Raw genomic sequence first — 24694 nt, 5'->3', positions numbered from 1 at the left:
TCTTTCATGACCTTCATGCAACACTCACTAAATACTTGCCCGAACATTAACACCGCACTCCATCTTTCACCTCTGGTTACCAAGGCAGTTATCGGCAAATTTCGAATTCCTTTGAATACCCCGTTCATGCATTCCACAATGTTTGTTGTCATGTGGCCCCATCGTCAACCACCGTCAAATGCCCTTGTCCACTGCTCTACTGGTATGTTATTTAACCATACCCAACATTCACCACCTTCTTGCGAAGATTCTTATCTTTTATAGCACGCATGAAGTTTTGTGCAATGTGTCTGATACAGTAGACATGGGTAGAAGGAGGATCAAGGAGGATCATGTCATCCATTGTCATGGTTGTTGTAGGCACTCTCAATGGCAACATGTCTATCAGAAATCAAACAGAGATTGACTTGTGGAGCCACATGTGTTCTGAGATGTCGAAGAAAGAAACCCCATCCACCAGTCGTTTCACCTTCAACAAGAGCAAAGGCAATGGGAAAGACATTATTGTTGCCGTCTTGTGCAACCTCCATGAGTAAAGTACCCTTGTATTTTCCATATAATCAAGTGCCATCAATTTGAATAATAGGTTTGCAGAATGCGAAACCTTTGATGCACGGGTCAAATGCCCAAAAGAGATGGTGAAATATTCTATTACTTGTAGCACATGTTTCGTCTGGCATCATCGCTGGCAATGTCTCCATAATTGCCACAGTTCCTGGGACATATGATATGTTTTTAGTGCCCATAAAAATCGTGGCAATTCCTTGTATGAATTCTCACAGACTTTCTTGTAAGATGGAGTATAATTATATGTTGTTCTGATATGGGATATAATTATACTCACCTTCACTGATGGGTCTTTATTAACCAACGGCAGAATGTCTTGACATATCAAAGTTGCGCTTAGTTTACGGTGATCTTGTTCAACGTTAGTTGCAATGCAACTGTGTGGTGGGTCTATTGAAGCGATCTTCCAAGAGTCGTTTTTCTTCTTGTAAGATGCAGTCAAACGAAACTTACAAAGCATGTTACGACATTTGATAACATACCTTCTAGAATCAATGCGTTTCACTGTAAAGTCAATAGAGTTGTTCATGTGGAATTTTTTTATTGCCAGAACACATTCTTCTTTGGTACGAAACATGTCTCCCACCTTTAATTCGCCTTCTGATCTCGGATACGGATTATAGAAAACACTGTTGGATGTTTCACCATCGTAAAGATCCATATTTGTCATATGTTGAGGCGGATTATAGACATGACTATGAGGTATTGATGGTGGTTGATCATCATCTTCATCGTCATTGTTCAGCATGTGATCAACTTGTATCTCGGTCTCCTCTTCTTCTTCATCAACGACGTCCACTATTGCTTGTGCTTCTGGGTTGAGTCATCTGACCATTGTCGATCATCTTCACCAGATTCATCCTGACCGGTTAGTTGAGACTGTTGAGATGATATACATGGTTGAAGAGTAATGTATAACTCAATACAGTTGCAGCATGAATGTTCATGACTAACAAACATGTATTCAACATCTTCATCGTCTCGTACCTTAAGGGGGAAATACTTGCATTGACCATTCTAAAAAAATATTGGATTTTGATATGTGATCTTTGACACAATACCCGATCATATAAAGGATTGTATTCTTTTTTTAAAATGCAAGAAGGTTGCATTTCTCTTGATCGTGAGTCTAATGGTATCAGTGTTTTGAAAACAAAAACCATGTAGCTCAGACTCGTATGTTTCACCGTTGCAGTAAACGTTGACACTGTATAATGATGAAGATGACATTGTGCAGATGAAAACTATTTTCTTACTGCAGATGAATGTGAGTGAAGTGTCTTGGATGTTGATATTAAAACACTTAAATAGAGGAGTGAAGTGTCTCACATGCTAGCTAGTTCGGAGTGACGTGTCGTACATACAAGCTACTCTGAAATGATGTGTCAACCATGCAAGCTACTAAGAAGTGACATGTTCAACATGCAAGAGACAATACAGACACGTGTCATACATGCAGACACACACTCCAAATGAATTGGCGCCCCCACTCATTCCTTGCACATGGGCGCCAATTCAAGTGGAGACACCATGCATTCAGACCTCGAAACCAAGCAATCAGACCTAGGTCTTGCATGCATGTCCCTATGGAGGCGCAAATTTGAATGGCGACCCCTCTTAAAGGTTGTACATGGTCGCCAATTCAAGTGGAGACACCATGCAAGCACAACTTTTCATGCTCTCATCCATTTGCCTATAAATACATCCACTTCATCAACACTTCTTCCACACCATCACTCTCACTACTTCTTCTACAATACTTCTTCTACAATTTCATCTGCAACAACTTCTTGTAGTTTCATCTACACCAACCCCCCGATAAAATGTTTATCCTCACAATGGGCGAAGCACATAGAGGAACGGTTGCAAACATCGCAACATATGTAAGTTTTTTCTTTTGTTAACTTTTTATCTTTCATCTTCACCAACCCCTTTTATTTTGACATACCAACTTAGTCAAGTTTTTTATTCTTTCTTTTATAGGATGTATCAAGATTCCGAACTCGGGTCCACAAATATGTCCATATGGACCCGATCATTCAACCTTATGTTGAACTCACCGATTTTGGTCATATTAGCAAGATTTTGTCTTGGTCCATAGATAACAAATTCATTCTAGCTTTATGCGAAAGATGGAGACCAGAGACACACACATTTTGGTTCCCAACCGGTGAGTGTACCGTGACGTTAGAAGACGTCTACATGCTTTTAGGACCACCCATTAAAGGTAAGGCTGTTAATGGTAAGACCAACTATGCAAATTCAATTTGCATGGAGCTCTTAGAGACTGATTTGTTAGATGATAATGCAAGAGGTCAAGGTATACTACTCTCACGCCTTAAGTCGTACTATAATAGTTTATACTTAGATGAGCATTCTACCGAAGATGCTCGAATAATAAAAACTAGGTGTTACATTATGTTGTTAATTGGCTCGTTTTTATTTCCCGAAGGTAGTGGTTCTAGCATGCATATTATGTACTTACCTCTACTTAGACATGTAGATAGAATAGGAAGTTATAGTTGGGGATCTGCTTGTCTAGCCTATCTCTATAGCTCCTTGTGTAAAAACTCACACAAAGACACATCTACATTTTCTGGATGTGCTGTTTTACTACAAGCATGGGGTTGGTCAAGACTACCGTCTCTTGCACCCGTCAATAACAACCCTTTCACATTTCCGTATGCACAAAAGTAAGTTGTTTAAATTGATATATCTTTACTTACTTCTTCAAAGATTATTACCTCTAACTAATACTTTTTGACTTTTGGGTGTAGATGGTCTGCACGTGGTATGAGTTACAACAGATGTCCAAGACACTGTATTACTCAGTATCACAACCTGTTGGATCACCTTCGACCGACAGACGTAAGGAAAATAACTTAATTATTTCGTTATATTTTGATAACTTCTTCTACATTGACTATAATCCTATCTTCTTTCACATTTCAGTTCATTTGGCATCCATACCTTAATTTGGATCATGACCATGAGGTCAACGCTGAAGACGCAGTCGTATGGACTGCATGCACGCCGATAATACGGTTCACAACTGTGGAGATGCACAACAGTGACCGTGTCAAGCTGCAGTTCGGTATGCTCCAAAATATCCCATATCCCTCGGCTAGCTTAGGAGAATGGCATCTGCGAAAAGTTAACAACCAACGGAACTTCAATCCATGGCAAAGCTTCGCAAGATCGGAGTGTCGCAAATGGAAGCACCGTCATGACCATGTGTTAACTGGCGCAGTCATGCCAACTGAAGAAAAAATAAGTCGTACTTATATGGCTTGGTACAGATCAACTGATTTTCATTTCATCGCCGAGGATATGTACTTGTACGACCCACGCCAGATGACTTACACACCTGACACCTCAACATCAAACCCCCAACAACAGTGTCAGACCGGATACACACAACCCCCTATCCGTCAAACATTTCGTTTAACCAACACACAAACATACAACCAAAACATTCCATACACCCAACCTAAATACCAAGAGCATACCCCATACCACCAACAACAAATTGACCATCAACTTGAGACTCAACAACGCTTCGCACCCACCCCATCACCCTACCAAAGTCGCCTAAGCCAGAACATCCAACGATCATTCAACACCAACCGCCCCTTCTCCTACCGTAGCCAAGAAGCCCAAACCTCACAAAACCAAAACATCCAACAACCATATCTCTACCAAACACCCCAACAACCTTTCCAACCTTTCCTCGACGCATCATTCACACCCATGTCTCCCTTCAACCGTCCCGGTCGTCCATCAATGAGTCAACCACATCCCAACTTCTCTAGCATGGGTCATGAGCTCAGCTACGGCGGTACACCATCGATGCATACTGAAGACTATGCCGAATTGTCTGACTACCTCAACAGACCTTCTCCTGTAGTTGGTAGTGACGCTCCTGGCCCCTTAGATGATCAAACACCGGTACCGAATCGTCAACGTGGGTTAGGGTCACGGGTTAGGGTAGCTAGAGGATGTGAGACCGGAGGTCGGTTAGGTGATCCCGGTCATCACCATTAGGTTTCTTTGTGTAAACGACAAATTTTATTAATATCAAGTGGTCTTATATCAAATTTATCTATCACTTATACCATAAAACACAAAAAAATGCATTTTAGGAGGAGTCTCCAATTGAATTGGCGACTCCTCTTAAAACCTACACAGGGGCGCCAATTGGATTGGCTAAGGCACCTGCCCTAGCCAATCCAATTGGCGCCTCCATTCAAGTTTTAAGAGGAGTCTCCAATTCAATTGACTCCTCCTCCTAAAAGTGGGGTATTTTGGGATTTTTTTGAAACATGGGGTATTTTGGGAATTTCCTTGAAAAAGTGGGTTATTTTTGTAAACAAAAACCTTTGAGGAGTATTTTTCTTAACAAAAGTAGTCTTAGAAGGACCATCTTTCTTACTTTTTAGTGGATTTGTCCTAAGAGTTTTCTACTTCATGATTTTCATAGTAAACTTTGGGGTATCAATCTTCTATGTTTTACAAAGGTAAGCTTTTTAAAACAATTCTAGCTGGTTCTTGGGCAGTGAGTTCATGAGGTTGACAATTGGATTGTCATCATCCTTTTTGTAAGTCTTTTTGTTTTGTGGGTCCATATCATTCTAATTAGGATCGGAAGTCTCAAAGTGGTGTTATCTTTGTGAATTCAACACTTTCTTTTCTTGAGTATTTTTCCATTTCCTTTTGTTGAGACTTGGATAAGATTGAGGATATCCATATGATATATACCTCTTAGGAATTTAACAAGTTCATCAGTTTTAGGCATCAACAATGACTAATCCATACTTCTTCTCATTGATTGAAGCAATCCTAATATGATCAAATAAATCAATGTGAAGTAATTCTAAGGGTCTAGAGGTAGAGACAATGTTTTAAGATTTAAAAGAAGTTTTGTTAATTTTTCCTACTTGATGCTCCACAAAGAGCATCTGAGTGATAATCAAGATCTGACAACCCTTTAACAAGTTGTAGCTTGCTAAGTTTGGAGATCAATCTCCGATTGGCATATTTCTTATCACTCACTCACATAAGGAAAACTACCTTCTGATTAGTTAATTCAGAAAGATTAATTTTATAACCTTTGGAAACTACTCTAAGAGAAAATAGATTTATCAGACTCATCTTATTAAACAAGACTTCATAATCATTATCCTAAAATTGACTAATGAATGCTCAATAGATTATGTTTCCCACTTACTAACCAAACATTATTGGCAGAGATTAAGGAATTATCAATAGTACCCATACCAGTGATCTTCCCTTTCTATCCTTCAAAGTCAGGGTCTAGAACATATGCTTTTCTCCCGTCAAATTACGTGAGCGACCATTGTCCAAGTTCCATGCTTGTTGTCTTGTTTCTCCCTTTAGGTATATCTGCAGCAAACACAATTTCAGATTTAGGTAGCCGTAATCTTATGGGTCCTCTATTGTTAGTTATATCAGTTTCCTTTTATTTTAGGCATTTTCTTGATAAAAGCGTTTAAACTCATTCCAGAATTTTTGCTTATAAATTTTTTGTCTAGGATAAGTTTTGACCTTGACTTCTCAACCCTTCAGAACCTTTGATCCACAAGTCTTGGGTTCTTATATTTTTAGAACATTTGACTTGAGATTTTTGGGTTTTGGATTCTTCAAAACCTTTAACTTCTGAATGATAGGTTCATATATCGTCAGGACCTTTGTGTAACAACCCAATTTTAGTAATTATTTCCTATATTATTATTATATTTTATTTGATTTATTTGAAGTGTTAAGTAATTAATTGGTTGTTATGTAGTATAATAATTGATTATATTAATTGATTTGGTGTGTTAATTAATTATTTAGTTGATATGAGATATAATTTAATAATTGATTATATTAATTAACTTGGTGTGTATATTGTGTTGGTTTAATTTATTTGAATTAAATAGAGATATTATAATGTTAGGTATTATTGGGCCTAATAATTGTATCATTCTTTAAGCCCAAATAGAATACAAGTATATAAGAGGTGAGGAGAGTGAAGAGTGGGATTATTTTGATCATTTGACGCCAACAGAAAAAGAAAAGAGGAAAAGTAAGGAGAAGAGTGGAAGAACAAGAGAGAAACTAGGGTTTCCAGAAAATTGAAGAGGTAAGGGGGAGAATCCTTATTATTATGGGTTAGTATGATTGGGTCAATGGGTAGAAGTATGTTTAGGTTAAAATCCCTAATTTTGTATGGTTGTTTGAAATTGTTAGGTTTTGATGAGTATTCTTGATTTGTGGTGATTTGATTGTGTTAAAAATGCAAATTTACGTTATATACTTAGAGTATTGTATGAGTTATAATTTTATGAATGTTTGGCTTTTTACGGAATCGAAATCGGAGGTCCGAAAGTCCTCTAACGATGAAAAATGCAGAAAATTCTGCATTCTGTTTTATGTTAATCGGTTACCCGCAGAGCGTTAACCGGTTACTTGCTAAAAAACTGCGCAGGAAATTGATTTTGTTTTACGTTAACCGGTTACCCACCGAGCGTTAATCGGTTACTTGCTAAAAACCTGCCCAGAAGCTGATTCTGTTTTGTGTTAACCGGCTACCCCCCGAGCGTTAACCGGTTACCACTGTTGAAAAATGAAAAATTGAGATTTTAAAAGTTGTATTCATTTTGAAATGCAATCTAAGTGTGCGTAGTTGATAATTATCCTATATTTGTGAATGATATATTGTGTATATGGTGATATGTGGAATGTTAAGATGGTAGAGATGATCTTAATGGCATATGTGTTGGTATTTGTACATTCATTCATGGCATGGTCGGCTTCATGGTGGAAGCGGTGAAACTGTGGGTTCACATGGTATTAGACGTTGATCCTTGAATGGAAATAGGCGTAGTAGACGTTGATCCTTAATTGGAAATAGACGTAGTGGCTTGGATTCTAGATATTGAATCGGAAAGCGGTGAAACTGTGGGTTCACATAGACGTTGATCCTTAACTGGAAATAGGCGTAGCAGACGTTGATCCTTAATTGGAAATAGACGTAGTGGCTTTGATCTTGTCCGGATCGGAAGCGTGGCTTGGATTCTAGATATTGAATCGGAAAGCGGTGAAACGTTGGGTTCACATTGCGGTACCACATGCATAGAGTCACATGTATTGAATTGAGTCACATTAGAGTTATGTAATAATTGAATGTGTGCATTGATGTGGTTGTGAGGTGTGTATGAGATATGGTAATTGAATTTGGTGAGGTTTGGACACATAATTTGGCAAAATATGTGATTATGTGATAATTGTAGATATGTGTATAATTGGGAATATAGTATTGGATTTGAATATTATACTCCTTGAGTTTTGATGGATGTTTGAAACATGTGAAATAAATATTGGTTAGTATTATTTACATGGTTATATGAAGTGTGATGAATTCCTTTAATTGTTGATTTAATCATTGTGCTTTATTATACTTCTTCATAATGATTTGAATTCTCACCCTTCTGTTTGAATGTTGCTTTACATGGCATCGTGCAGACACTCTAGAGTAGTATTGCGGAAGTAAGTGGACGGTAACTTACTCGAGATTAGCTGGAGAGTTCCAGTGCTTTGTTTTAGAGACTAAGTAGTGAGTCAATGCTCTGGTCATGTAACACGGGATAGATTGGTAGTATTAAACTCATATCTGATTTGGATACGTATTATGTTATTACTTGTGAACATGTTTATTTGAAAATTGCGGTTTGAGAGGCCATAGTGCCAAATATTCTGGATATGGTTTTAGTTATCTTGAGGAGATTATTGAGAGATGATCATGGTATGGGACATGGATCATTTTATGAAATACATGAGTATTCATTATTTTCCCCTGCGAACGTATATTCTTGAATATTCATGATAAGTGAAATGTGTTATTTTAAATGACCAGGTGTATTGTATATTGATGATGAATGATTTTGGTTTTTGAAAGCTTTTAGTTTTTGAAAACGTCGATGTGACGCCCTTTCGTTTATATGCGTGCTTATTTACTCTGATTATATGTTAAGTATTTTGGGGTAGAAAAAGGGGTGTTACATTAGTGGTATCAAAGCATGGTCGACCAGTTGGTCAATAGTCGTTAATGTTTTCCAATCATGCTGTATTTGATTTGTGTATCTGACACGATCGATACTGTTGGTCTGGTTGTTCGGGCTGTTTAGGACGATGGTTGCAGGCAGGAATGATGATGTCATTGCTGAGGAGGCGCTGAGGATGTTGGCTGACTCCATTGGTCAGATCCCTCAAGCGAATGCTGGTAACCGAAATGGAGATAATGATGAGTTCCATGCTTTGGGGAGATTCCAGAGGAACAATCTTCCTGTCTTTGAGGGTGAGCATGAACCTGATAAAGCTCAAGCTTGGCTGAAGGAAATTGAGAAGATCTTCAGAGTCATGAACTGTACCGATGCTCAGAAAGTGCAGTTTGGTACTCATATGCTTGAGAAGGAAGCTGAAGATTGGTGGAATAACACTCTTCAGAGGTTTGAAGGAGACATCATTAAGGTTACTTGGGCTCTTTTCCGTGATGTCTTCTTGGAGAACTATTTTCCAGAAGATTGTCGTGGGAAGAAAGAGGTGGAGTTCCTTGAATTGAAGTAAGGAAATGGTACTGTTGCGGAATATGCTGCTAGATTTCAGAAGCTTATCAAGTATTGTCCTCATTACAATACTGCTAATGCTGAGAGATCTAAATGCTTGAAGTTCGTGAATGGCTTGAGACATGATATCAAGAAGGCCATTGGTTACCAACAGATTACTCGTTTTGCGGAGTTGGTTAACAAGAGTCTGATTTATGATGAGGATAGTAGGGAAAGTGCTTCTTTCTACAAGAGTTTGAAGGGGAAAAACCAGGATCGTGGGAAACCGTATGATGACAAGAGGAGACAACCTGGTTTTGGCAAGAAGCCAAGTGGGGGAGGATCTTCTACTCCACTTAAGTGTTTCAAATGTGGCGTTGAAGGTCATCGTGCTGTTGATTGTAGTAAGGATTCTGTGACGTGTTTCAAGTGTGGCAAGAGTGGTCACAGAGCAAACCAGTGTGGAGTTGGTTCTAGTGTGACTTGTTACAATTGCGGTGAGTAAGTTCACATTAGTACCAAATGTGATAAGTCAAAGAAGGAGCAAGCGAAGGGAAAGGTGTTTGCATTGTCTGGTGCGGAGGCCACTATCGATGATAGGCTAATCCAAGGTACGTGCTTTATTAATGGTACACCTTTGACTGCCATTATTGATACCGGTGCAACACATTCTTTCATTTCTTTGGATTGTGCTAAGAAATTGAATCTTATATTATCTGATATGCGTAGAAGTATGGTTATTGATACACCTGCTATGGATTCTGTTTCTACTTCCTATGTGTGTCTGAATTGTCCGTTGAGTATCTTTGGTAGGGATTTTGGAATTAATTTAGTTTGTCTTCCTTTAGAGCAACTTGATGTGATTTTGGGTATGAATTGGTTAGAATTTAATCGGGTGTATATCAACTGTTTTGAGAAGACAATTATTTTTCCTGAGGTTGGTGCGAAGGAAGATTGGTTTGTGTCTGCTAAGCAAGTTGAGGAATCAGTGCAAGGTTTCGAGTTGTTTATGTTGTTGGCAACTTTGGATATTTGTGAGAAGAGGACGATTGAAGAATTGCCAATAGTTTGTGAGTTTGCGGAGGTATTTTCGGAAGATATAAATTATTTACCGCCGGAACGCGAGGTTGAGTTTTCGATTGATTTAGTTCCTGGAACTAGTCCTGTATCGATGGCTCCCTATCGAATGTATGCTTCTGAGTTGAAAGAGTTGAAAAGTCAACTTGAAGACTTGCTCGAGAAGAGGTTTATTCGTCCTAGTGTGTCGTCGTGGGGTGCACCTGTTCTGTTGGTCAAGAAGAAAGAAGGTTCTATGAGATTATGTGTTGATTATAGACAACTGAATAAGGTGACGATTAAGAACAAGTATCCACTTCCGAGGATTGACGATCTGATGGATCAGCTGGTTGGAGCTTATGTGTTTAGCAAAATTGATTTGAGGTCTGGGTATCATCAGATTCGTGTAAAGGCTGAGGATATTCAAAAGACTGCTTTTCGGACAAGGTACGGTCACTACGAGTACTTCGTGATGCCTTTTGGTGTGACTAATGCACCTGGTGTATTTATGGAGTATATGAATAGAATTTTTCATGATTATCTGGATAAGTTTGTTGTTGTGTTCATCGACGATATATTGATTTATTCCAAGAGTAAAGAGGATCATGCCGAGCATTTGAAGGTTGTGTTATCGGTGTTGAAAGAGAGGAAGTTGTTTGCTAAACTCTCTAAATGTGAGTTTTGGTTGAGTGAAGTAAGTTTTCTTGGACATGTGATTTCGAGTGGTGGTATTTCTGTGGATCCTACGAAGATTGAAGTTGTATCTCAATGGGAAGCTCCTGAGTCTGTTGCTGAGATTAGAAGTTTCCTTGATTTGGCTGGTTATTATAGGAAGTTCATTGAAGGATTTTCTAAGTTGTCGTTACCATTGACGCAGTTGACTAGGAAAGGTCAATCTTTCATTTGGACTTCGCAGTGTGAAGCGAATTTTCAAGAGCTTAAGAGAAGATTGACTACGACTCCTATTTTGATTTTACCGGATCTGTTAGAAACTTTCGTTGTGTATTGTGATGCTTCTTTGTTGGGTTTGGGAGGTGTTTTGATGCAAAAAGGGCAAGTGGTAGCGTATGCTTCAAGGCAACTTAAAGTTCATGAGAGGAATTATCCGACCCATGATTTAGAGTTGGCCGTCGTTGTGTTTATGTTGAAGCTTTGGAGACATTATTTGTTTGGATCGCGATTTGATGTGTTTAGTGATCACAAGAGTTTGAAGTACTTGTTCGATCATAAAGAATTGAATATGAGGCAAAGGAGATGGTTGGAATTCTTGAAAGATTATGATTTTGGTTTGAATTATCATCCTGGAAAGGCGAATGTTGTAGTTGATGCATTGAGTAGGAAGTCATTGCACATGTCTATGTTGATGATTCGAGAGTTTGAATTGTTAGAGCAATTTAGAGATTTGAGTTTGGTTTGTGAAGCGACGCCTTCGTGTGTTAAGCTTGGTATGTTGAAGCTTACGTGTGGCATTCTTAACGAGATTAGAGAAGGTCAGAAGTCAGATTTGAAATTAGTCGATGTTACGACATTGATTAATCAAGGCAAAGGTGGTGACTTTCGGATTGATGAGAATGGTATCATGAGGTGTCGTGATCGAGTTTGTGTTCCGGATGTTGCGGATTTGAGAAAGAGGATTCTTGAGGAAGGGCATAAAAGTGGTTTGAGTATTCATCCTGGTGCTACTAAAATGTATCAAGACTTGAGAAAGATATTTTGGTGGCAAGGTATGAAGAAGGATGTAGCGGAATTTGTGTATTCATGTTTGACTTGTCAAAAGTCAAAGATTGAAAATCAAAAGCCGTATGGTATGATGCAACCGTTATCTATTCCCGAGTGGAAGTGGGATAGTATCTCTATGGATTTTGTTTCGGGTTTGCCGAGAACATCGAGTAATTGTGAGGCGATTTGGGTCGTTGTGGATAGGTTGACGAAATGTGCTCATTTTATTCCGATGAGGATGTATTATTCGATGGAGAGACTTGCTAAGTTGTACATCGAAAGGATTGTGTGTTTACATGGTATTCCGTCGAGCATTGTTTCGGATAGAGATCTGAGGTTCACTTCGAGATTTTGGGAAGGTTTGCAAAGTGCTTTGGGTACGAAGTTGCGTTTGAGTTCGGCATATCATCCGCAAACTGATGGTCAAACAGAGAAGACTATTCAGTCACTTGAAGATCTTTTGAGGTCTTGTGTTTTGGAACAAGGAGGAAATTGGGATAGTTTCTTGCCTTTGATCGAGTTTACGTATAACAACAGTTTCCATTCAAGTATTGGAATGGCACCTTTTGAGGCTCTCTATGGTAGAAGGTGTAGAACTCCTTTGTGTTGGTACGAATCGGGAGAGAGTGTTGTGGTTGGACCCGAGTTGATTCAAGAGACTACGGATAAAATTAAGATGATCCAAGAGAAGATGAAGGCTTCTCAGAGTCGTCAAAAGAGTTATCATGATAAGAGGAGGAAAGCTCTTAAGTTTGAGAAAGATGAGCATGTATTTCTTCGAGTTACGTCAATAACGGGTGTTGGTAGAGCTTTGAAGTCGCGTAAGTTGACGCCGCGTTTCATTGGTCCTTATCAGATTTCCGAGAGGGTAGGTGACGTGGCATATCAGATAGCATTACCACCGTCACTTTCTAATCTTCATGATGTGTTCCATGTGTCCCAATTAGCGAGGTACATTGTGGATCCATCGCATGTTGTTCCATTAGATGATGTTCAAGTGCGGGATAATTTGACGGTTGATACATCACCTATGCGAATTGAAGATCGAGAAGCGAAGAAGCTTCGTGGTAAGGAGATTGCTTTGGTGAAAGTGATATGGGGCGGAGTCGCCAATGGCAATATTACTTGGGAACTCAAGGATAAGATGAAGGAATCGTATCCGGAGTTGTTCGTTTGAGGTAAATTTTCGAGGCCGAAAATCTTTTAAGTGGGGGAGAGTTGTAACAACCCAATTTTAGTAATTATTTCCTATATTATTATTATTATATTTTATTTGATTTATTTGGAATGTTAAGTAATTAATTGGTTGTTAGGTAGTATAATAATTGATTATATTAATTGATTTGGTGTGTTAATTAATTATTTAGTTGATATGAGATATAATTTAATAATTGATTATATTAATTAACTTGGTGTGTATATTGTGTTGGTTTAATTTATTTGAATTAAATAGAGATATTATAATGCTAGGTATTATTGGGCCTAATAATTGTATCATTCTTTAAGCCCAAATAGAATACTAGTATATAAGAGGTGAGGAGAGTGAAGAGTAGGATTATTTTGATCATTTGACGGCAACAGAAAAAGAAAAGAGGAAAAGTAAGGAGAAGAGGGGAAGAACAAGAGAGAAGCTAGGGTTTCCAGAAAATTGAAGAGGTAAGGGGGAGAATCCTTATTATTATGGGTTAGTATGATTGGGTCAATGGGTAGAAGTATGTTTAGGTTAAAATCCCTAATTTTGTATGGTTGTTTGAAATTGTTAGGTTTTGATGAGTATTCTTGATTTGTGGTGATTTGATTGTGTTAAAAATGCAAATTTACGTTATATACTTAGAGTATTGTATGAGTTATAATTTTCTGAACGTTTGGCTTTTTACGGAATCAAAATCGGAGGTCCGAAAGTCCTCAAACGATGAAAAACGCAGAAAATTCTGCATTCTGTTTTATGTTAACCGGTTACTTGCAGAGCGTTAATCGATTACTTGCTAAAAATCTGCGCAGGAAATTGATTATGTTTTACGTTAACCGGTTACCCACCGAGCGTTAACCGGTTACTTGCTAAAAACCTGCCCAGAAGCTGATTATGTTTTGTGTTAACCGGTTACCCACCGAGTGTTAACCGGTTACCCACCGAGTGTTAACCGGTTACCACTGTTGAAAAATGAAAAATTGAGATTTTAAAAGTTGTATTCATTTTGAAATGCAATCTAAGTGTGCGTAGTTGATAATTAACCTATATTTGTGAATGATATATTGTTATGAATGTGTATATGTACCATTGGTGGATAATTCATAGAGTTGAATTATGGTGATATGTGGAATGTTAAGATGGTAGAGATGATCTTAATTGCATATGTGTTGGTATTTGTATATTCATTCATGGCATGGTCGGCTTCATGGTGGAAGCGGTGAAACTGTGGGTTCACAGGGTATTAGACGTTGATCCTTGAATGGAAATAGGCGTAGCAGATGTTGATCTTTAATTGGAAATAGACGTAGTGGCTTGGATTCTAGATATTGAATCGGAAAGCGGTGAAACTGTGGGTTCACATAGACGTTGATCCTTAACTGGAAATAGGCGTAGCAGACGTTGATCCTTAATTGAAAATAGACGTAGTGACTTTGATCTTGTCCGGATTGGAAGCGTGGCTTGGATTCTAGATGTTGAATCGGAAAGCGGTGAAACGTTGGGTTCACATTGCGGTACCACATGCATAGAGTCACATGTCTTGCATTGAGTCACATTAGAGTTATGTGATAATTGAATGTGTGCATTGATGTGGTTGTGAGGTGTGTATGAGATATGGTAATTGAATTTGGTGAGGTTTGGACACATAATTTGGCAAAATATGTGATTATGTGATAATTGTAGATATGTGTATAATTGGGAATATAGTGTTGGATTTGAATATTATACTCCTTGAGTTTTGATGGATGTTTGAAACATGTGAAATAAATATTGGTTAGTATTATTTACATGGTTATATGAAGTGTGATGAATTCCTTTAATTATTGATTTAATCATTGTGCTTTATTATACTTCTTCATAATGACTTGAATTCTCACCCTTCTGTTTGAATGTTGCTTTACATGGCATCGTGCAGACACTCCAGAGTAGTATTGCGGAAGTAAGTGGACGGTAACTTACTCGAGATTAGCTGGAGAGTTCCGAAGCTTTATTTTAGAGACTAAGTAGTGAGTCAATGCTCTGGTCATGTAACACGGGGTAGATTGGTAGTATTGAACTCATATCTGATTTGGGTACGTATTATGTTATTACTTGTGAACATGTTTATTTGAAAATTGCGGTTTGAGAGGCCATAATGCCAAATATTCTGGATATGGTTTTAGTTATCTTGAGGAGATTATTGAGAGATGATCATGGTATGGGACATGGATCATTTTATGAAATACACGAGTATTCATTATTTTCCCCTGCGAATGCATATTCTTGAATATTCATGATAAGTGAAATGTGTTATTTTAAATGTCCAGGTGTATTGTATATTGATGATGAATGATGTTGGTTTTTGAAAGCTTTTAGTTTTTGAAAACGTCGATGTGACGCCCTTTCGTTTATATGCGTGCTTATTTACTCTGATTATATGTTAAGTATTTTGGGATAGAAAAATGGGTGTTACACTTTGTGACTTTGAAGTCTCAAGTACTGATTGGTCTTGATTTAAAATAATGGGATCAAAGTCTTGCCTTTATTAGAAGCAGATATAACATAAGTTTTCAAATTTGTTTTAATATTTCTTCAAAAAGAAGGTTCTGAGGGTTTTTTCAAGAGTTGTGCTTTTTGATTAATTCACTATAACCCAAACATTTTACTTTGCTCTTACTTACTCCATATATTATGGAATCAAGTTTTATTCTCTCAAGACCTGTTGTGATAAAATCTTGGAAAGTCATTTCATGCTCACTCATAGATTTATCGGATATTTCCTTTAATTGAGCAATATGATCTTTTTCTAAAGATTCAATTTTATCTTGAGAAGATTTTGGTTCTTCTTTCTGACGATCATTTTCATGTTTTAAAGTTTTCATATCTTTTTCTTGAATAAAATATATTAGATTAGAACGAGATAAAAGTTGATTCATGTTCTGTTTCAGAGGATATGAGAACCATCAGTGCTAAATTTGCTTCTCCTTCATCTTTGCCTGAACTGTCTTCATTATCAAGTTCATCCCATGTTGTCATGAGACTCTTCTTGAATTTACTTCTAAAGTTGTCCTTCTTGAAGCTTTGTTTCTTTAGTTTGTCATTTTGCAGATCAGGGCAGTCAACTTTGAAATGAACATGCTTCTTGCAATTGAAGTAATTCTTTGATCATCCACTTTGTATTTGGAACTAGATCCTCTGGAGCCACTAATTTTACCAGAGAATCACTTGTTCCTTTTTGTCAATTGTTGAAACCTCCTGATGTGACAAAGGCCACTCGTCATTATCAGATTCACCATCAGAAACTTCTTCATCAAAAGCTTCTCCTGATTTCCAAACTTTTAAGGGTCTGACAACTTTACCACCAGATATTTCAGCATCTGACTTCAACATCGTTGTTTTAGATTTCATCACGGGCATATCACCATTCAGTTCGATTGCATGGATCTAAATGTTGCTAATAATACTTTTAAGGCTCCATGTATTCAGATTTTTAGCCTCCTGAATAGATGTGACCTTGGGTCTCTGTATCTAGTAAGAAGACTTCTCAAAATCTTCTTTACATGATCAGATGTAGTGTAACTTTTGCTCAGAAGCTGAATACTTGATACAAGGACTTGAAATCTAGAAAACATGGTTTCAATATCTTAATCCTCCTTCATTATGAACAACTCATAATGTTGTACAAGAAGGTTGGCATTAACCTCTTTGACTTGTCGGTTCCCTTCATGAGTGGAACATAAAGACTCAAAGATAGTCTTAGTAGTTGACTTATCATCTTGATATATTCTGATGACAGTTCATCATTGCATGAATTTATTTAGTCGAAGAATCAGATCAAAACAAGTGAAATATGAGCTAAAATGAAGAAGAAATACCAAAGAATGAGAAAAAAATAGTTAAGTGTGAAGAAATTGGACTTAGTGAAAATTCAGGTGAAAATAGAGCAAAAGAGTGCAGTTACGGGAAAAAGCACGTGCAACATCGCGCGATACAAGTCATCACGCGTGCAATGGCTTTTTTTCTGAGCTTTTTCTAACGCGTCTAATCCATTTTGAGCTCTTTTAAGGGGAAATTCTACACTTTTGCAAGGGTTACGAATTTTGTAGAACAAAGTACGATTTTGACGACATCGAAGGTGATTTTGAAGGCATTGGAAGCCATTGGAGACCATTACTTCAAGGGAATTCCCAATGTTATTCTCATCTATTGTTTTTGGTATTGTAATATGAATTATGAGCAGCTAAACTCCTTTAAGTTAGGTTGTGTTATGATGAACTTATTTCACTATTGTTGGGTAATATGTTGATTTGACTTTGTATGAACCTTTTGATCTATAATCCTATTCAATTGCTTATTATTATTGATGATTTTCATGTGATACACTATTTGAAATTGGTTTTGGACACAGGGAATACTAACTATTAGTCTACTTACGCTGGTTGAATGGGAATAAGGGACCCCGAGTAGTGGCATATGGAATTAATGTTTTGTGCTCTGCATACGCTGGTGGACTAGGGATAAGAAGCTCCGAGTAGTGATTAGTGAGTTATTTTATGAGGTATTAGTTATAGCAACTTTGTTAATTTGATATGGGGTTATAATGATAAGATCATTCATATGGCATCAAACACCAACAATAGAAAAATAGGGGATTCTAACCACAAACTGGCCATTTTTGTAATTTTGTTAACACACTCATTTAGTTTTCGCATTGCAAACTCGCCCCACCCCCTTTACTATTTTCTATACATTGCACACATTTTGTCTTATTAGAAAGTAGTCCATGTGGATTCGATATTTTATTACTGCGACACTATCGGTACACTTGCCGAGAAGTCATCAGGTTTTAGCGCCTTTGTCGAGGACTATTGATATTTCAATAAGGCAGCGCTTGCGCGACGTTTTAATTTTAGTCTTTCTTATTTTTATTTTATTTTCTTGCTAATCATAATGCTAATGAGGTATTTCTTGTTTGTGTATGCGCAACTCAGGATCGACATTGATACCGTTTGATCCAAAAATTGAAAGAACCACACATGATATCAGGAGAGCAGTCGGAGAAGCAAATATAACTCAAAGGATCTTAGTTGAAGATCAAGCATTGATTTCTTTTGACTCTGAAGAGGAAATCATCATGGCAGTTGTACCACCCCAAACTATGAGGGATTATTGTAAAATAATCGATGAAGGACATGTTTCAAGAGGGCTTGTACTGGAAGACCCTACTAACTTTGATATTAATAATTATTATGTATTTTTAGGTTTAAGAGACAATTCGTTCGACAGAAACGCAATTAGAGACCCGTTGAAGCATCTTGCACGCTTCTACAAAACAACTTCGATGTGAAAACTAACCGACGTCACTAAAGACCAAGTTAAGTTGAGGTTGTTTGAGTTCTCACTAGTTGAAAGGGCTAAGGATTGGTTACTTTGCCTTACAAATGGAACAATTCGAACTTGGAGGACAAATTCCTATAAAGATTTTTCACCACTACTCAGTTTACCGAGTGAAGAACATAAATTGTAAAATTCGAGCAGCAGGAAACTAAGTCATTTTATGACTCGTGGGAAAGATTCAAAATTTTGTTATGTAGATGCTTCTTCCCCTTAAGTACCCTTGATTGATAAAAAAAATTGTTTAGTCGCTCATACCAAGCCTAGGTGCTTGTTTGAGACCGTACAAAACACATTTTAATTTGTAAACATGATTGGGATACTCATGATTTTCAAAACCAGGAAGTTGAGCAACATACACCTCTTCATTAATATAACCATTTAGAAATGCACTTTTCACATCCATTTGAAATTATTTGAAGTTCTTAGAGCAAACAAAGGCAAGAAGAAGGCGTATGGCCTCAAGTCGGGTGACCGGAGCATAAGTCTCCTCATAGTCAATACCCTTATCTTGGTTATACCCTTGAGCGACTAACCGGGCCTTATTCTGGTTTATCACTCCATTTTGGTCAAGCTTGTTCCTAAAAACCCATATTGTGCCTATTATTTGATGATGTTTTGGATACAGGACAATGTCCCAAACATCATTCCTTTTAAATTAATTTAGTTCATATTGCATTGCCATGAGCCAATGCTCATCAAGTAATGCATCGTTAGCATTGTTAGGCTTAACCGGTGACACAAAAGCGAAGTGATAACAAAATTTTCATCTTAGGGCCTTATTCCAGGTTATCACTCCATTTTGGTCAAGCTTGTTCCTAAAAACCCATATTGTGCCTATTACTTGATGATGTTTTGGACGCAGGACAATGTCCCAAACATCATTCCTTTTAAATTAATTTAGTTCATATTGCATTGCCATGAGCCAATGCTCATCAAGTAATGCATCGTTAGCATTGTTAGGCTCAACCGGTGACACAAAAGCGAAGTGATAACAAAATTTTCATCTTAGAGCATGTTTTCACGCCTCTTGTGATATCTCCAATAATATTATCAATAAGGTGATATTTGGATGTTCTCTAAGACAAAGGAAGCTTGTCTATTGCAGCTGAACTCTCCTCATTTTCCTCTTCGTGATCATCATCTTCAACTTTCTCATTTTCATTCTTTTGAGATTGATCAATCCCTTCACCATCTTCATTGAGAGTGGCATGCAAAGACACACTTATATCATGAAAAGACATACCCTTTTCCAACATATTTTGGAAAAGAGTCATCAAAAGAAACACGAACAGACTCTTCAACAATAAGTAGCCTCTTGTTATAGACCTTATATGCCTTGCTAGATTGTGAGTATCTGAGGAATATACCCTCATCGGATTTAGCATCGAATTTACCTAGATTGTCCTTTTCATTGTTTAAAATAAAACATTTACATCCAAATACATGAAGGTGAGAAACATTAGGTTTTCTACCTCTAAGTAGTTCATATGGGGGTTTGTTTAGAATAGAACGCATTGATATCCTATTCAAAACATAACATGACATGCTAATAGCATCAACCCAAAATTACTTTGGTAAATTTCCTTTATTAAGCATCATCCTCGCTAACTCCTCTAAAACTCAATTTTTACGCTCCACAACCCCATTTTATTGTGGAGTTCTTCTAGGAGCCGAGAAGTTGTGCTCAATACCATGTTTCTCACAATACTTTTCAAAAATAAGATTTTCAAACTCTCCTCCATGATCACTTCGAATCGAAACAATTTTCAAATTCATTTTATTTTGGAACAATCTAGTAAATTGTTTGAAATCCGAGTATGTCTCATCTTTACTAGACAAAAACATAACCCAACAAAATCTAGAATAGTCATAAACTATAACAAAACCATAATAGTTTTCACCTAAGCTTTTGGTCCTAGAAGGACTAAAGAGGTCAATATTAAGAAGTTTGAGAGGTGTAAATGTTGAAAAAACATTTTTTGATTTAAAAGAGACATTCATTTGCTTCCCCATTTGACATGCTTCACATAGGCGATCTTTTGTGAACTTCATTTTAGGAAGACCAATGACTAGATCCTTTGAGGTTACTTTAGTTAGTAAGTCAAAGTTAATATGAGCTAAGCGCTTATGCCACAAACAAGAGTTTTCACCCATGGTAGCAAGACACTTAGTACCAACCAAGGACACACTATCTAAATTTAGCATATAAGTATTATTGACTCTTAAGCCCTTAAACACACAATCCCTCTTCTCATTATACTCAAATAAATAACGAGTATTAGTGAAAGTAACTTTAAAACCCTTGTCACAAAGTTGGCTAATGCTAAGAAGGTTGTGTTTAAGACCATCAACAAGCATTACATCGAAGATAGTAGTAGATGAGGAATTACCTACACTACATTTTCCAAGAATAACTCATTTGTTATTATCTTCATAAGTGATGAATCCCTTTTTCTTTGGCACAAAATTAATAAAAAGTGACATGTTACCCATTATATGCCTTATACATCCACTATCAAGATACCACATATTTTCAATAGATTCAAGACATTTAACTTGTTTCTTCTTCCTTCCATTAGCCATAAGACAAATCTGGGTTGATTCTACACTTGAAGTGGAGCTTTCATCGCTTGAGGAGTCACTTTCACTCTCACAATCTACATAAGCTCTTCTAGGTTTATTAGGCTTATTGTGATGCCCTTTTTCTCTGTCTTTCTTAATTATGGCACATTTCGGTCTATAGTGACCAATTTCACCAAAACTATAACAAGAGCTTATAAATTTACCTTTCCTATTCTCACAATCTTTTGAAGACTCGGAGTCCATTCTAAATTTTGCTAAGTTGCCTTCGGAGTGCTTGACCTTGTTCTTCCGAATATACCTTTGGTATCTATTGACAAATAGCCCGACATCATCATCATCAGAGATCTTGTCATCCCTTTCTTAATACTCATTAGGCTTATACTTTGAAGAGTTGAAACTATACGTCTTTAGAGCAATGTGCATCTTCTCTTCCACCTTGTGTTTACCTTTCTCTTTCTTTACCATCTTTTCATATTATTTTTCATCTTTTTTAAGCAAGTGAGTTCTTGCTCATGTTCTTCAAATTTACCAAACAAAGTAGTAAGATCAAGTGCTTTAAGATCATTTGCTTCTTTGATAGCGGTGACCTTGGGTTGCCACTCACTGTTAAGACATCTTAAAACCTTGTTAGTAACAATAACATTGGAGATAGGATTACCTAGAGCATTCAATCTATTAATAAGATGTGTGAATCTCTTTTGCATGTCGACAATGGTTTCACCATGCTTCATATGAAAGAGTTCAAACTTTTGGTTCAAAGTATTAATTCTAGCGTGTTTGACTTCATTAGTTCCCTCATGTGCAACTTCTAATGCATCCCACATAGTCTTGGCGGTTTCACAATGAGAGACACGATAATACTCATCAACACCTAATGCGGATATAAGAATATTTTGTGCTTTCCAATCACGAGACCACAATTTCTTATAATTATCATTCCATTGATTTTCCAATTTTTGTATCACCATTGGTCATTGTAATTTATTATGACTATTGGCAATGACGTCCCATACGCCCTTATCAACGGAGTTGATATGGATACGCATACAAACTTTCCAATATGCATACAAGCTTTCCTTTAGGTTCGATATCCATTATCTAATAAGCAAATCTTAAGACCAGAAACAACCGGAGCTCGTGATACCACTTATTAGACGATATGCCTAGATATAGAGGGGGGTGAATAGATTCCAAGTTAAAAAGTTATTTGAAACTTTGATTTAGAATTTTTTTGGCGCGAAAGCAAGCTTCAAATATTTTCTAGATTCAAAATCTTCCAACCGAACCTTCTTTTGAAAAGCCCAGATATGCGTGATAGTACCAATAGAATGATAATAATCCATAAGTCGATCAACAACTATTAAGCACAACTAATTGAATACTCTACAGTAGTAAAAGTCTATCTCCAACAATATTCACACATAAAAAACCAAGTCAAGCAATTTGTCGAACACTTGGTGTGCGAAAAACAAAGTTTGGAATTTTATATGGTGTTTGTTGTTCTAAGAAATCCAATCACAATCGAATGGACTCTAGACAGAGAGACTTTGGACTTTGGACAAAGAAACTCTGGACTCTAGACATCATCAAATTCTGAATCAAAGTTAGAATATGAAGAAGTGCTCAATTAAAGTCAACTTTAGATATCTTAGTCAACACTTCTGAAGTAAACAATAAAAATTCACTCGTGTAAATTCAAGCCTCATTTTCACTAGACTCTCAAGTCCACCTTCAAGGTTGTGAACTCTGATCAAGATCCAAATCATCTATAACACGAAGCCGATGATTCTAGAAGATGGTACAATTTGAGCGGCGTAATCAAAAGGACATATTCACTGATATTCCCAAAGACTATACTGCCAAACGACTATCAAAGATTTTCTCTCCACTATCCACGATTTTTGGCTCAACCTCGTACCACTATTACAGTTGTGGAATTGAAGAAGTTTCCAATTCTATTCTCTAACTATGTTATTCATCATCTATATAAAGAGGACAAAGAATATCGAGAAACAAGACGAACTTCATTGAAGAAACATATATACGACAACTAAAAGAATTTCAATAGAAAAAATCAATATCGAGAAAGAGAAATTAGAGAAAAACACTTAGCTATCTATTTCATATATTCTTAAGTGTAAAATATGTTTATCACTTTGTGTATATGCTTATTTAGAAGTAATATTGTAAACACAAACCTTGTATTTAACCGTTGTTAAATCTTTGAGGGACTAGGTTTTATTCAGATCCTTGAGAAATCACTGACAGGTAGTTTTTGAGTTGTAATTTCTTAAGGGACTAGGTTTAATGAGAATCCTTGAGAAGTCATTGACGAGTAGTTTTTGAGATTATAATAAATTTGATTATTAAATTAAATCTTGTTGAGAAAGTAAAATCACTCTGACGAGTGGATTGGACTAGTCTTGTTAATGGTGAACTAGGATAAAGATACATTGTTATTTTTATCATTGTTGTTATTGTTTTTGGGTCACGAAAATTGTCATATTTGAAACCCAATTCAATTCCCCCTTTCTTGTGTTTCTTGAATTTCAATTTTTGTGTAAATGTAAGTATGTGTGTATGAACTCAATGTTAGATTGATTGTTCGACTAATCAAATTCAATTTGAGTCTTGCATGTAAATTGACTTATGTTAATTGATGTGTTGTTGTTTAAGCAACTTCATCTATCTTAGTTGTTGTAATTTTTTATAATTTAAGTTAACAACGGAATCCATTTAGTTGTATCCTTTATAAAATTCTGTTATCTTTCGCTTCTGATTGTAAAATTATGATTTTCAAAGAATTTTTTTTAAAAATGATTTTAGAGAAATCATGCATTCATCCCCCTTTATACCATTTTACATTCACATTCTCTTCCAATAATAATATGTGAGTGTATAATAATTTAGAAAGAGGAGTTGAATATACTGTTTTCCCTAAAACTATTTTTCGAAAACATTTTATTGTAACATAGTTTATTTTTCAGAGAAACTTATGAGGAGGTATAATTAATACTTGTAATTCTTATCAAGACATACTTTAGGTTGCTTCTATTTGTTTAAATTGTAATATACCAATGTATGGTTTGTTTGTGTATTGTTTTTGTCTAGCTTATAAGCAAATAATCATATAAGTCTTCTACAACTCATAAAATGTGGGAAAATTTTACCTTGTACCCCTACAGTTAGCCCCATACCCCTACAAAATTTTAAAAATTCTCATTCTACCCTTAATTGGTTTTAACCAATTTACCATTTCATTTTTACCATTCAGTTGAAAATTTCAGAAATTACACTTTCACACCTCTCACATCGGAACTCCTGCAAAATGACTTCCGGTATGTATTTTTCCCAAACCGGAAGACTTAAAGAATGACTTCTGGAACACACAAAAAAGCAAACGGGAACACTTCATGAAAGAGTTCCGGTTCAATTAAAAAAAAATTACAAAACCGGAACCAATTAAAACACATATTAGAAAACAAATTATAAAATATTCAAATATTATTCAATTTCAAATATACGTTGTTTATTTACCTCACCGAACCATATATGTCGAGCAACATGATACTCGTACTTCACCAAAAGAGACGTATCA

At 36.5% G+C, this 24694-nt stretch overlaps 1 protein-coding gene across 1 annotated transcript; it reads left to right on the top strand.

Annotated features, from left to right (window-relative positions):
- The first annotated feature begins 1099 nt into the window (after window positions 1-1099).
- Window positions 1100-4623, top strand: LOC127129348 (protein MAIN-LIKE 2-like). Its single transcript, XM_051058560.1, has 3 exons — window positions 1100-3260; window positions 3345-3435; window positions 3520-4623. The coding sequence occupies exons 1-3, from the start codon at window positions 2593-2595 to the stop codon at window positions 4609-4611; spliced, it is 1851 nt and encodes a 616-aa protein (XP_050914517.1). The 5' UTR covers window positions 1100-2592; the 3' UTR covers window positions 4612-4623.
- The last annotated feature ends 20071 nt before the right edge of the window (window positions 4624-24694 follow it).

Source organism: Lathyrus oleraceus, chromosome 3 (assembly GCF_024323335.1).
Source record: "Lathyrus oleraceus cultivar Zhongwan6 chromosome 3, CAAS_Psat_ZW6_1.0, whole genome shotgun sequence".
Classification (NCBI taxonomy): Eukaryota; Viridiplantae; Streptophyta; class Magnoliopsida; order Fabales; family Fabaceae; genus Lathyrus; species Lathyrus oleraceus.
This window is presented reverse-complemented; position numbering and strand designations above follow the sequence as displayed.